Here is a 15,740-nt window from a genome sequence, read left to right as displayed (position 1 = left end):
CCAACCAGCCCACCCCCTTGCTACCACCCCCAAAAATGGGTAGCTAGTGTACCACGTATTCATGCATCCACCCTACTCTCTCTTCTTGGTGTGGAGTTTGGAGAATCCCATGAGCACATAGTTGTCGTTGCACTTCACTTTGGAGGGATGGATTGCCCATGGCTTGTTGAAGCCTAGAAACAAGGTAGTTAACAAGCATAGGGGCATCATTAGTAACCCTTCTCATTAGCAAAATCAAAGCTATCAACATTAATTTCACTGTCTTTACTATTGTCAGCCATTCTAGCAACTTTTCGGTGTAAAGTTTTTTAGGTGTACTTTGGCACTTCAAGCCCTAGTTGCTACTCCTCTTAACCCCTTTAGAAAAGCACTCGAGCTCCTGTACCCGTGACTTGAATATCATTAATTGCAAGGAATAGAAGAGATATTTTTTCAACACCAAAATAGTATCAGCTCCTGTCGAGCTTCTAATAGCTCAATAGTGGTTAAGCCGTAGGCAAGCCCCATAGGACTCCACTATTAAGACCATAGCTCTCGACGGTGATTCCCCGTTATCTGCACAAAGCAGGCGCACTGCAAAGCTGAAAAATCCCTATTCTACTTACTCAATTGCAATTAATAATACCAACCATTTATAGTTACCTTGAGGACCTCTCCTCTTGAGCAAGAAAAGAGAAACATTGCGCTATGATACCAATGTAACATTTAATGGTCTAGTAACTTGTGTGTAGTGGAAAATAGCATAGACATATTGAGCATTTCATTAGAATAGATTCCTAATGAGCATAGCAAGAGTGCTTGGATGGAGAGAGAAAAAAAAATCATAACACCTAGATAGATAGGCATGAAAAATAATTCAAAAAGAGAGAGAAATTAAGCTATTGACAACAGTTGAGCACCGGATTTACAGTCGGCCGGTCCCCCCTCCAAAAGGCTTTGTATTATAGGTTTCCCCCATCAAGGGAGACATTTTACAATACAATTCTTTGTGTTCCTTCAATAACTTGATGGTGCAATGAAGATGGAAGCTTCAAGCACCAAGCTCACACTTGTAAAAAACAACATCAATTCCCGCACGGTCTCAGACCCAAGACCTCACACACCTTCGAAGATGGTGAGAGCTAGCGGGGTATGAGAGTAGATCGAGAGGAAGAAGGAGTATTCTTACAAGAAAGAAGTATGTCTCCTCACATAATCACTCATAATAGCTTAGCATATCTTAGTAATTAGCATGGTAGAGGAGATGAGCATGCATTGGAGCTTGGATCTTGGTTGGATTTTCCATTAAACTCTCATTGGACCCCTTAGTCTTCTGGCCAATAGGAATCAGGCAAGCCATTGGGCTGCTGAATGCTCATTGGATCCCTTGAGAGACTGTCCAATAGTCTTCTAGAGAGCTTAATTTCTATTGGTTATTTTATCAAGTGTTTTTAAATGAATTAAACTAAATGTACTCTAGCCTAATTCTCATTGGTCCACCTCTATGAACATCCAAAAGGATTTGAATGCACCTTGGGGGAAACTGGGCTAGGGATCTGACATATGTCCCCTATTCCCTTTGTGTTAAGGGAGCTTGCTAGAGTGTGTGTGTTTCTCTCTCATCCCCTACTAAAAGGGCTCTCTCCCTCCAAGATAGGGATGTGGGAAGACTTTTGAGTCTTCCCACAAGCATCCAATTTACCTAGAGTTTGACCATTGAATATAACCTTTGAATTTTGGAACCTTAGCATTTTGGAAGTCTTAATGGTCTAAACCTTAGGGTCTTTGAAGCCCATTGTTGCACATTCCGCTTTTGCAGATGGTCCCCCCCTTTGGATTAGCTTAACATGAGAAAATCATTTAGGAGGATTAGATATTAGTTATTATGATACACCACAATGTTCTTGCAACCCGCTGCATCCGATGGCGTCATGCTGAACTTGGCAAGAGGCCAAAGTGTCTGTACCAGATCTGTCACCCCTTAGTCCCCTATGTGGTGTGAAAAATCAGTAACCTGAATCTAGATCTAGTCAAGAACTGTGTGCAGGGTCCACTCTATAGAATCTCTACCTCATAGTGGGAAGAAGAAACCCACTATTGTCTCCAATGCCTCAATCCTCGAGCTGCAAGAAAGAGGACATGGACTCGAAATCAAGCCTCCTCTAGGTCAGGAGAAGAGTCACCCAAGAACCGTGTGAAGCTGTAGTTGAAGAAGTCTCATCGTTGAGAGCGGGATGGAAGCACACACAACGCCTCTATAATCACCTGACACACACTCTTGGGGTAATACACACACACACACACACACACACACACACACACACACACACACGCACACACGCACGCACGCACGCACGCACGCACACACACACACACACACACACACACACACACACACACACACACACACACACACACACACACACACACACACACACACACACTATGGGGCACCACTCGGATTATACAACACACCTGACCGAGACAGGGAACACACAGATGGAGTGAGAGGAGATAGACTATCCATTTTCCCACTCAACACAGACACACAAAAAAATCAGCTCAAAGGAGAAATATTCTTTATGTTTAGATACAATTGAGCTTGGGCCGACACCAATGGGGCAAATAGCTCACACCATATGGATGAAATATGCTAGATACAATCACAAATTTGAGCAGAGACTTCGCTCACAGGAGAAACTTACACAGCCAAAATAGCAGGAAACAATGAGGAATTTTACAAAATGGACAACGCCATTGCATCCAGAACAACCAAAAACCCCAGTCTACAATATCAAAGTGCTACAATCCAAGCTCAGATGAGCAGTTTATGGCCAAAACAGGCTCCAAAAACAACAAAAACTGAGTTGTAGTTGTTCCTCCTCTTCTTTCCATGTTTTTCTAGTTTTTTTCTCAGGTTTTTTAGTATCTACACTTCACTTTATCCCTTGGGTACCTTTGGACTTTTGATTGATCTCAAACGGACCTCGAACAGACCAAAAAATGACCACACAGTGCGTTTTTGTTAGCCTTCTACATCCATCCGCACACCTTGCACTCAAATTTTCTCAATAATGCATACCACAATCCCGTGAAGTGGCCCCCAAATATAGTTCTCATGATGACCTTTTTGCATAATTCATCACAAGAAAACACTCCCGTTGTGTCCTCACTTATCCACGTGCAAGTCTTGATTCCATTCGTCCTACTGATACCATTGGATGCCACTTGACGCACCTGCTTACCTCATGGCGTCGGCCTGCTGATGGCTTCCTCGATAAGTTTTAAGCTCTATCAACTCCTCATTATTATAGGAAAACACACTGATATAGGTGATGATGAAAATCGATGTATTATGTACACGTTGTCCTACCTGTACACATGTGGGCCCCACGTAACCACCTGGCTTTGGAAAATGGGCAATCCTTTATTCGATGTACCATGTATGTGTATGTACATATGCACAATCACTTCTTCCAAAAAAACTCCTCACAGCATCTACAAATGTCAAAGCTAGTCAAACCTCTAGGGACTGCTGCAAAAGGAGAATTCTGCACCAGAAAAGGTGGCCTCAGATGGGGTTGTCCCTCCCGAGCCACACGGCTCATAGAGAAAGCACTACCAAGAGATCACCTCTCGACAGACGCGTGCCCAGTCCCGTGCGTCTGAGGAGGAGTGAAGGAGAGGTCATGAGATGAGGCTGAGGGCCCCACCGGGGAGAGAGGAGGAATGAGAGGCAGGGGTGGAGGTGGGGAAGGGGATAACATTGCCCCAACTGGACCGAATGCCAATGATCTTGCAGATAATTGAAGTGGCTTGCAAGTGTTTCACTTCGGCCATCAAGCTCGCTTGCTCTTGTGGTGAGAGAGCAAGTCGAAAGGTTGGCTCCACGGTGTCGATCGAGAGGGATTTTTTAGAGTCCCTCTCAGATGGAACAGAAGCCGCCATTTTGTGTCTGCTACTAATTCGAGAAGGGAGATGGAGATAAGGAAACCATAGTAGGCTGAAAAAACACCTACCTATGAGCTGAAGATGTGGCGCATAGGCGGACGGGGGGGGGGGGAAGGGGCGATAGAGGAAACGCGAGGCTAAGGCGGACGGGCACGAAACAGGGGTGGGAGAGCATAGGGTAGAGGTGGGCAGAGCAGGTAGTGGCCAAGGGAGCGTGCAACACGAGGGAGGAGGGGGAGCGTGAGCGAAGGCAAGGGGGGCTATAGGTGCGGGTGTAGGGCGAGGTGGGAGGAGCAATGAGCCGATCTTCCTAATGCATTTCACCAAAAGCAACAATTTTGTGTGGGATTACCTAAAGAAATGGTCGAGTATGTCAACTCACAATGCCCTAGTACTATCACCGAAGTCATCCACCACACTATGGTTTCTTCTCGCATTAATTTCCAACAAGGGACTAAAGGAATTCCAAGACCATGGAAAACAAAGACCGAAATGATTCAAGGGGGAAGAACAATGCTCAAAACTCTTCCCAAGGTGACTCCAACAACAACAGCAACAACAACAACAACAAGACCAAGGAGAAGGGAGTTTGCAAAGGTAAAAATAAACCCTCTCCTGAATAGCTAGAGGATTTTTGAAAGGATCATAAATGTTTCAAGTGTGGGGAGCAAGGGCATGGTTACCATTCTTGCCCTAAAACAAATGCATGCAATGAGACTCCTAGAGCTTCCCCGATCGAAGCTCCAAAAGAGGATGCTCATTGCAAAGGGTCATCCCTTTCCTATGCTTGGGGAAAGGTGAGGGAGCATGATGCCTTCATCCTTTTTTATCTTGGCTCTGCTCACAACTTCATATCAAAAACAGAGTTGGCCACTAAGTTGGGAATTCAAGATTTTGAGATGGGAGATATTGTAACTACCAATGGAGCTTTCAAGGGATAGAAAGCCTCCATCTCCCCTCTTCAACATGAGGATGTTATCCTAGGGGCATCATGGTCAATCGCATGGCTTCCAGCATGAAGTTCCCTGAAACGAGAATTTATTTCACCTACAAGGAAAAGAACATGTATAGAGATGTCAATGAGTCAGGTCGTACTATACCTCTTGTAATTAACTTGCTTTTGATAAGTCAATGAAAATATTGATCTCCTTGTATATGATTTTTGTCAAACAGTCTTCAAATAATCCTAATGTTTTACCAAATCAAAGTGGTAGGAATCAAGAAGAATTAGAGTTGTCTTATTTTCTAAATAGATTCCAAGATGTTTTTATCGATGACATCCCTATGGAGCTACCTCCAAAACAAGGGGATGATGAACATAGAATAGAGCTTTTACCTGGGAACTCACTGCCTAATGAGCCTCCTTATGGAGTCTCTCAAGCTCAACAAGAGGAGATTATGAGGCAAGTGCATGAATTGGTAGATAAGGGATGATGAGGCCTAGCTCCTCTCCCTTTTGTTCACCTATCCTACTAGTGCAAAAGAAAGACAGCACATATTGTATGTGTGTTGACTATAGAGAACTAAACCTGATCACTATAAAAAATAGATTTCATGTATCGTGGACAGGCCTAAAAAGTGGCTATCATCCAATAAGGAAAGTGAATGAAGATATCATAAAGACTGCTTTTTGCATAACGTTTGGTCTTTATGAATATCTTGTCATGCCTTTTGGCTTGACAAATGCTCCGGCCACATTCAACCGTGAGGCTATATCCATCCCCCAACAAAGGAAAAAATCTATTGCTAACAAGAAAAGAAGGGCCTTAATGTTCAAAGAAAATGATTGGGTCTTACTAAAATTTCCCAAGGCTCGATTGAGGCAAAATACAGGCCAAAAACCTACGGTCCACCAAAAGTATTGTGCTAAATTAGCAAAAAGATACTATGGTTCTTTTCAAATCTTTAAACCAATGACTTAAATGGCCTATCAACTCAAGTTTCCCAACCATTGGCTCATACAAAATACTTCTCATGTGAGCCTACTAAAACCTTACAAAGGAGAGCCACCAACAGAACCAATTATTGAATACCTCCTAGAGATCGAAGATCCAGAACAAATGCTACAACTTGAAGCTATCCTTCGGCATGAGGACAGGGTACTACAGCATGGTAATTTTATCCAACAATATCTTATTAAAAATTATCTTTTTGAAGATGCTAGATGGATGCAAAGAACACAACTTAAGGATAGTATGAACCTTGTCAATGCTTACAATGCTACATTAGAGTAAGAAAATGTAAATGTTTCTTTTGAATGAATAATGTTTTTGTCTTATAAGACTATATCTCTCTTTCTATTGTGCACAAATTTCAGTAGTATGCAAGCTTAGAATCATGTTTGTGATGGGACGACTTCCCTCAAACACCAAGTAGAATTTGTCACTCTACTTTGGAAAGTATGATATGACTAAAGAGCAGACATGCTTGCCACAACTAAGTCTCCCGAGAACCAAATAGATTAGTCATCCATTTGGAATGATGTCGTAGGGTAAAAAGGGATCTTCTACCCACTAAGAAGAATGACTAAGGCTTTATCTTCTCTACCTCATAGTCGAGGACGACTATCATTTCAAGAGAGAGGTAATGTATTAAAATATAATATCTAACTAACCCAAATGATTTTCTCATATTGAGATGATCATAACGGGAACAAGAGTTAGAATATAGACATGTGCTTTTCAATCTAGTTCAACACGGGACCAAAGGGAGAGAAGGAAACGGGTCCAAAAGAGAGATGGTCTATCAAAGAGAAATGACCAGATAATGGATATTAAAAGACCTTAGGGTTAGCTTCATTAAAGACCTCCAAAGGTTAGTGTTAAAAGTCCTTATACCTAAGACCTTAGGGTATTTTAGACCTTATACAAGCTAAGCTAAGCTTGAGGTGCTTGAGCTGACTAAGCTTCTTGAGGTGCTTGTCGTGCTTGATAACTAAGGTGCTTGAGGTGCCTGTCATGCCTTATGACTAAGGCACTTGAGGTGCTTGTCATGTTTTATGACTAAGGTGCTTGAGGGGCTTCATGACTAAGGTGCTTAAGGAGTGAGGTGTTCCAAAGTCAACCTAGATCCCTACACAAGGGGGGGCGAGCCCTACAAGTAGGGGCATGAGATAGAATACACACACTCACACTCACTCAAGGCGAGCCCAAAACAAAAGAGGCAACAAGGACACATGTCAAGATCCTCCCCATGTTGCCCTCATAAGGTGCCTAAAGCCTATTGGTTGTCCCCTAAAGGGGTCCAATGAGAATTTAGTTTGTTTTATCAACTATTTAAGCATTATTCAAGCCCTCTCTCTAAAAGGGAAAAGGAGGACACTTGTCCAAAGACTACCTCTATTACTTGAAATGACCTAGTCTTGTGATTGGCTAGGCTTGACATGAGCCAATGAGCTTCAAGCATGAGCTACAAGGAGGGGTCAACCCAAGCAAGGAGGGGGTGTGCTTGACCATATACCCTCTCTCACACACTCCCACACTACTCTCATTCTCCTGGTTTGAAGAAAGAACTTCATCTCCTTCTCCAAGCTTGTTGAGAAGTTGAGAGCTTATACCAACACCTCTTGGCTATGAAATGCAAATCCAGCCAAGAGCCATGATCCAAAGCAAAACCTTGCCATCTTCTTTATCTCTATTACTATGCTACTATGATATGCTAAGCTACAAGAGTAATTCAAGTGAGGAGACTATTTCTTTCTCGTATGTTATATCTTCTTCCTCTTCCCTTCCCTCACTCCTTGTTAGCTCTCTCCACCTTTGAAGGTGTTTGAGGTCTTGGAATCGAGGTCGGGGATATATTAATGCTTTTCCAAGTTAATTAAATGCATAATTTTGGTGTATGAAGCCTACCATCTTTATTGCACCAACAAGGTCTCAAGGAACACAAGCTTGTATTGTACCAAGTCTCTCTTTATGGGGGAATCTATAATACAAAATCCTTTTGGAGGGGGGACCGGCTCCACATAAATCCGATCCTCAGCTGTTGTCAATTTTTCTAATCCTTTCTCTCTCTTTTTTACAAGTATTGTTCATGCCAGGCTAATTAGGTGTAATGTTCATCTTGCTATCTTGAATCAATTACTCTTCTTATTCTCTTAAAGGAAATGCTTATTTTTGTTATTTCAATTTCCGCTACAGTCAATGTTATAGCCATATTCCATTACAAGTATATGGAATAGTAGCGAAGGTTCCTGAAATTTGAGATAGTCTTTGATAATCCCATCAGATGATCCTTGTAATCTTAGAATTAACTTTTAACTTATTTCATAAAGTTTTAGAGTTTGAAAAGAGATAAAGGAAATCGTCTGCAACAATCGGACCTTGTATGAGTAGTTTGTGACTAATTTAGGGAAGACTGTTTTTTTATCCTTTTTCAAAAATAGTAACTTCGAATTCTAGGAGGAGATGGAAGAGTCCAAAGAAGACAAGTATGGATGATTTAACCTCTTTTGGGATTCTTGAAGAGGCATATAAATGTTTTAAGCCATACTATCTCAAGAGCACACACGGAACTATCACATTGGGTATTCGTGTCTCCAATCTTTGACTCAAAGACGTGACTCAAAGTGTTAGTCTCATACTTAACAAAATCACTACCAGGAAAAACAAGGTGAAAGCTCACTATGGCCTACATAAAGCTATTGAGAAAGCTTTAATATTTATAAGAGAATTCTTTGAGAGAGAAAATGAGAAAGTGACACTAGCGTTTTAAAACATTTGTTGTCACACTGAAGTATTATATTATTGAAAAGAACGGCAACAATAAACCATTTAGATTACAATGTATTTCAAAAGATTAAAAATTGATGGATAGAAAAACACTTGGCAGCACCAATTAAGAAATCAAGAAAAAAACAAAGTGAAATTAGATAAAAAAGATTCTGCATGGCCAAATACCCAATAGCCCTTTTTAAAGAGGGAGGTAAACAAATGATTCTTGTCTTTGTTCATGTCTTTGTGAATCCGTTTGTTACAATTTGTTCAAGATGAAGGGTCTATAATGAACAATGTCATGTGCACACTAGTCTCTCTCACACACACGCTCACAGTACCCTCCCTCTGGAGTTCTTGAGTAGGACTCGTGAGAAGGGTGTTGGCGTAGTGGTAAAGGTGAGGGGATGATTCAACCCCTAAGGCATGTGGGTGTGGGTGAGTGGGCGCAATCCCGTAACACTAGTCGAAGCGAAGCTTAGATCGGCTAAACAAGAGAAGACCCGTGAGATAGATCTTTGTTGAGGCTTCTTGGAATAGTTTCTAAGGGAAATCACCAAAATACCCCTCTAATTTGAGGAAATTCCCAAAACACCCCTCAAATTTCAAAAATTCCCAAAATACCCTTGTACCTATTTTGGCTGGATTGTTCAAGATTTTCTGATCTTCATTTGTTTTTGACAATTGAGATCCGTTTTTGAGTGCTCAGCATGTAATTTGTCACCAGTTACCATCGCAAAAAAGGCAATTATGTCTAAAAATAATGAAGCAATTCATCTCCAAAGCCTACATAACCAACTCAAATTGTAGTTTTAGCATCTTGTACGATAGACAATCGCTCTTCTTGTGAAGACCCACAAAAAAATTTATTTTTCGAGAAATTTACTCTCACAACCAGGGGTATTTTGGGAATTTTGGTAAATTTGAAGGGCATTTTGGGAATTTTTGACAAAATATTGGGGGTATTTTGGGAATTTCCTCAAATTAGAGGGGTATTTTGGTAATTTTCCCTAGTTTCTACGACTTTTTTTATGGTGCTCTCTCTCTCTCTCTCTCTCAAAAGTTTCTCTTTCTTCTTCTTCTTCTCCCCCCCTCTCGCTCTTTCTCTCGTGACGACACGTAATGAATAGACGTGGGGGGCAGCCCATGTAACACGTGGTTAGGTGGCGACTGCCTCAATGCCGCCGAAGATCGACAAACGCCTGCTACGCGTCAGACGTAGTACGCCTACTCCCCTCCGGCCTGCTTCTCTCCTCTTCTACATAAAATCCTTACACTGAGACGTTGCCATGGATTAGTCACGATACATTTTTGCACAACTGAAGGATAGAACAAGCCAAGAAGAAGAAATCTCTGCGAGAGAGAGAGAGAGAGAGAGAGTCTGTACAGAATCCAGGTCCAGGTCTTCTACAATGTCCGGCTTAACACTTGCCGCCGGTGCTCGGTCCGCTGGCGCCAGCGCTGGTGAGGTGAAGGAAATGGAGGGAAAATCCAGGGAAGACAAATCGGGATTGATTGGGGGCCTCATGGGAAGCCTCAGAATTATAGAGCTACAGCTGGTTGCCTTCATAGTCGTTTTCTCTGCAAGTGGGCTGGTTCCCTTGCTGGACATAGCCTTTCCTGTACTCATAACAGCCTACCTGTGCATGCTCAACACATTTGTGTTCAAGAATTACGGACCGCCGAAAGCTGCGAAGGAGGTATTCCACGGCAGCCGTATGTTTCAACTGTATGTAGTGTTGGGCACTGTGGTTGGCCTCTTCCTGCCGCTCGCATATGTTTTAGGTGGATTTGCGCGTGGCGACCAACCTGCAGTGAGGGCAGCAACACCACACCTTTTTCTGGTGTCTGCGCAGATATTAAGTGAGAATGTGATTAACTCTCTAGACATGTTTTCCCCACCTGTGCGAGTGGTGCTGCCTCTCCTCTACACGGGACGCCGCCTCTTTACACTGGCTGATTGGGTCTCCACCACTTTCTTCCGAGCATTTTTACCACCGGAGCCTTGGATTCAGGTGAGTTGGGCTGTCCTTTCTGTCTTCTCAAATGAAGGAGCGCGATTGTGTTTGGACATTGTTCTTTGGGTTGGATTTGGATGCTAAAGCTGTAGAAGGAAGTGGGAACTTCTTTAAATTGTACAAGCACAGGAGCCTGGTAGATCTCTTCAAACTTTGGGAATGAAGAAAAACCTTCCAAAACATCTATAAAATGCAAAAGTGAAAGGGTTAAGGGAAGTTTTGCATGCTAGGGTAGCGGGGATAAGTTTATGTAGGGAAGCGTCTGAAAACCTTACAGGGCGTAGGGCAAGGCGGGAGTAGCTTAACTTTGCCAAAATTGGTGAAGTTGAGGGAGTTGGGCTTCCTTGCTTACACACCCAAGGCAGGAGTAGCATATTTCGTATCACAAGAAGATTTAGAAATTTTCTCATGTAAGAAAACGGAGCTGTTTTCAGTGTTTTTCATACAATGCATAACATCATGAGCTTCCTCTTGAGGGGCAAAGGGGGGGCCGGCGGTCCTCTGCCCCCAATCGTATCTAGCTTGTCCCCAATCGTATCTAGCTAGGTATGCGGTGCCTCCCTTAAATGAGGTAAGTCAGAATGTGGGAATTAGTGTGAGAATTTGTGTATGTAAAGGGGACTAGTTATGTAGTATATTTTGTATGTGGCTGTATACAAATAATGATTGTGAACAGGGAATAGGTATGATGTAGTATTTTGGTATGTAAAAGGGAATAGCTATGTAGTATATTTTGTATGTGTAGCTATGTAGGAAGTAATAACTTGATATTTTGTGCAGGATGTGGCTTGGCTATGGTTTGGAAGGGGTCTGGCGCTTGCAAACTTGATCTACTTCTCCATCAACTTCTTTTGTTTCCTTATCCCTCGCTTCTTGCCTCGTGCTTTTGAGCACCAATTAAAACAATCAAACGAGGGTCTTGCAAAGCAGAGCGTCCCTCCTCAAGCACCCAAGAAAGCACAATAGATCATGCTCGTGTGCTTTTGTAACCCTCGTCATAGTATCTTAGAACTGGATGTACTCATTTCTCTCTCTATTAATGCATTGTCCATACCCTCCCCCCACATTTCTTACAACGGTTATTTAATGCACACCCACACTCTTGTCTATAGTCGGATGGATCGGAGGTCTCTTAGGGTTGCTTCGACAACATTGAAACTTCTCTCGAGTGTCTCTCGCGCTCATGGTCTCAAGGTGTAGTAGTAGTAAATAGTAGGTGGAATGTGCCAAAAGACATTGGAATTGTCTTATGAAGGGCAAAATAGTGCAAGGAAACCATTTGCATGGTGGAAGGTATTAGACCATTGGAACATAAGTTTCCATTTAACTCTCGATGAGAGTGCTCTCTTGATGGCCACTTCACAAGTATGGATTGTTAGAGATGTACATAATATAGAGGCAACCACAGTAAATGACTAGCAAAGCTACAACAATTGGACACCTTGTAATATGTGCTCTTTTTGGCTTGCCCAAAGGTCAAAGGCTATAGAGATGTCTTCTGTTTATATTGACTAGTAATCAAGCAAGAGAAAAAGTTGATGTTTAATAGCTCGGTCTTAGTAGTAGTAATAATGGTATTTAGTTAACATGTGACGCTGTTAGAATTTGACAGTAGTGAGTTTTAGGATACAAGTTCCTTTATTCTAGTGATCTTACAAATATCAAGTGTTTTATTTGTACTTACTACTAGCACCTTTTTTGGAATACTAACTAACTCTCACAAAAAGCGTAGTGTCTTGAAATAGAGACTTTTACATCATGGCATTCAAGTGCATTCTTTTAAAATGGAAAGTCTTAACATCATGCAACCATTGACAACCAATTAAGGTAGATTTTCTTGTACTAATGTGACCATTCAACAATATAATTCAGCATTAAAATCACTAAAATCCTTACCTCATACTCCACTCGGCTTTAAGCATTTGTTGAGTAGAAGTAAGAAAAAGTGTATGCTTATTCTCTTTAAGCATTAAATAAGATTTTTGTGATTAGATGACATACATTCATTACTAAAGAAGAGGGCAGAAAGAATAGAGAGTTCCAAGTGAAACAAGCATTGATCTCTTAAATAGCAGGATTTACATTTGGCCCTAATTAGTGTGTGCATCTACTCTTGTTGCCAAAAATGACATTGATCAGTATTGGATGGGGTTGTTGACAAGGGTGGGTTTAGAGGAGAGATGAAAGGAGTGCATTTTTTTTTCTTATACCCTCAATACTTTGGTGTAGGTCCCCATGTTAATAGTGCAGGAGTCCAACTGGATGATCTTACACTAGCTTATGAAGATGTGCTAGTGTGTAACTAGTGCCCAACGATGGGTCGGTACAATGTGGCAGGTGGAGAGTTCGCAAGAAGATTTAGAAATTTTCTCGCGTAGCAAAACGGAGTCTTTTCTAGTGTTTTTCATACAATGAATAACATCATGAGCTTCTGCTCGAGAGGCACCGCATACCTAGCTAGGTACGATTGGGGTAGGGCACCGGGGTTGGTGGTCCCCTGCCCCCAATCGTACCTAGCTAGCTATGCGGTGCCTCCCTCACAAAAGCTCATGATGTTGAGGTAAGTCACAATGTGGGAATTATTGTGAGAATTTGTCCAAAACTTCTTGTGAGCTTCCAAGGAAAGAATTTAATTGGCTTTAGGCGTTGTAATGGGAATAAATGCATGTGATAAATGCTTACATGAGATCAAATATAAATCGTGTTTTGCTGCTATTACCTCCATGTTTCCAGACGATGTGCAATTATATGATTTCCTTCGTAAGGTTATATGCACAAATGATACCTTGCACGATTTACCTTGCATAGGTCTTCTTCACCACTACTCTTGATGTATGTGGATTTATTGGTGTCCAAAGCTCTTGTCAAAAAGATACCTTAAGGTTGTCACTTTTTTCAAAAGTTTTTTCAAAAGATATGATTACCTCCTTTTTGGGTGAATATAGGTGCAATTCATGTGGGAGAATCTCCATTACCCAAGAGAATAAAATCGAGGTCTTTTTGAGCGAAGATGACCAAAACTTTGATATTGCACCATCATAAAAGAGGTAAAGGAAATCAAGCATGGTTGAAACACCTAGAGAGATGGGAAATTTTGATGTGGCTCTGGTTACAAAAAATGTATTACCCTTGAAAACAAAATTTTAAAAGTCAATTTTTCACTGCAAGCAAAATTAAAGCAGTTCTATCGTGAATAGAAAAGTTCTATCGCGAATTTTCTATTTACCACAATCTTACAATGTGGCCACACAAAAGATGGAAGATGAATTACTTTAAAAGCTATCCATTTTTTTATTTCTACAAACAAGAGAACATTATAAACACTAATAAACATCATCGTTTTGATAGTGTCACATGGTTTATTTGAAGAATACGTATAGAAAACAAAAGTCACAGCTAAACAGAAAAGGTATATTTGATAAATTTTACTTAAGAAAAAAATGTTTTGACTTCAAAATGATTGAATGCCCTCCTAAAATATATACATTTATACAAACTAATTTATTTAATATTTCCATACATAACAATATGAGAGCAAATTTGATTATCTTGACTACACTCTTGTATTAAGATGTTCCTAAATCTCTATTGTGAACAAGGACAGAAAGAAAAAAGTGGTCCAGAATCATCCCTTTGAGAGAACCCTAGGAGTGAGTCAATTTGGGTGGACCAACTAATTAGCATAATAAACGTATATGGACCCTCTAATTATAAGGAAAGAGTCAAATTGTGGATGCCCCTTGTAGACACCCCTATTGGTCTGTAGCATTGAAGTCCTTTGTTATTCACCTTTCTGGAAATCTCTATTAACAGAGCTTGAAAGAGACAGACCAATTAGATACCTAGTTTCACCTCAATGACACTAAGACAGTGCTAGTCAACAAGGCTGTGAAAATCCAATTCTAAGTGGAAAGCATGGCATCGACCCAAGAGAAGCCAATTTTTAAAACCGCAAACCAAGGGTATATAACACACTCCAATGATCAAGGTTGACTGGTTCGCTCCCTTGCTCAAGAAATGGGGTAAACAATGGCTAGAAGATAGGTGCGTGGCAGTATCAGATAACATGTGGTGGAAGGTGTTATAGGCGGCCTTGCCAACAGTCATCTATACACAAATTGTTAGTTTCTTCTGCTTTCATCATATTTGGAAGTCTAGGAACCCGCGGGTGTTCCAAAAAGACCTCTATAGATAACTTCACAGAGATTATACAAGAAAGAAAGGAAACAATTATGACGATTGGAAAAAGTAAGCATTCAGACAAGTGGCATCAGGTAGCTCTTGTTGTCAAGATTGATTACGATGGGTAAGGACTCATGGGTTTTGTTTTTCGCCTATGGTTGAGGTCATGTAACTTCTTGGTGTAACTAACCGCCCCTCAAGGCTGGACTCGAGCTTGAGGTTGTTTTGTACTTTTCTTTGTGTAATTTATAACATATACACTGACTATTGTGACTTTGGCAAAAAATGTTCCAAAATAGTAAAAGTAAATATCTATAGATCTCATTATGAGCTTAGAGATGGATTTTTGGACTCAAAATAAAGTAAAAATCTTCAAAAAGCTTTACGTTTGGCCTAAATTTTTATAGTTATTAGAACGCCCAAAAATTCTAGAAATGATTGCTCATATGTTTCATTCTAACACACAAAGTCAAGATTTTGGATCAGATATAGTCTCAAAACCTCTCGAAAGGTGGGGTGGCACCCTTTAGGTGAAATTTAACAAAATTGACCACATCATTGCATCTCGAATGGCTCAAATCCTCAGAAAAAACTGCTCATTTTGAAAGGATGGAGCTCTCTATACGTCGGTGCATATGGCTAGAGAACCAAGGTTCGAGAGGGATTCGGTCAGGGTGAGAACTGGCATGCTCACATCAATAATCATGCTCTCATCTTTTAAATCATTCATGTTGTGGTTAATGAGATATCTTGTAGTAACAAGAAAAGAGGCTTTCACTAGCTTCAAAAACAAATTAGGTGTTTTTTTGCTTTCTGTTTTGTTGAGTCAAAAAAGGACACTCAATTGCAAGCAGCAATGAGGGACATACTGTCATGACTTCCCACAGTGTGGCTATTA

General features: G+C 41.0%; 1 protein-coding gene across 1 annotated transcript; it reads left to right on the top strand.

The window, feature by feature from the left end:
* Positions 1 to 9,835: 9,835 nt before the first annotated feature.
* On the top strand, positions 9,836 to 12,210 carry LOC147437137 (uncharacterized). Its single transcript, XM_086485858.1, has 2 exons — positions 9,836 to 10,657; positions 11,441 to 12,210. The coding sequence occupies exons 1-2, from the start codon at positions 10,055 to 10,057 to the stop codon at positions 11,624 to 11,626; spliced, it is 789 nt and encodes a 262-aa protein (XP_086341984.1). The 5' UTR covers positions 9,836 to 10,054; the 3' UTR covers positions 11,627 to 12,210.
* Positions 12,211 to 15,740: the final 3,530 nt, after the last annotated feature.

Source organism: Adiantum capillus-veneris, chromosome 17 (assembly GCF_014529385.1).
Source record: "Adiantum capillus-veneris isolate H3 chromosome 17, ASM1452938v2, whole genome shotgun sequence".
NCBI lineage: Eukaryota > Viridiplantae > Streptophyta > Polypodiopsida > Polypodiales > Pteridaceae > Adiantum > Adiantum capillus-veneris.
The sequence above is the reverse complement of the archived record's forward strand: the minus strand, read 5'-3'. Positions and strand labels throughout refer to the sequence as shown.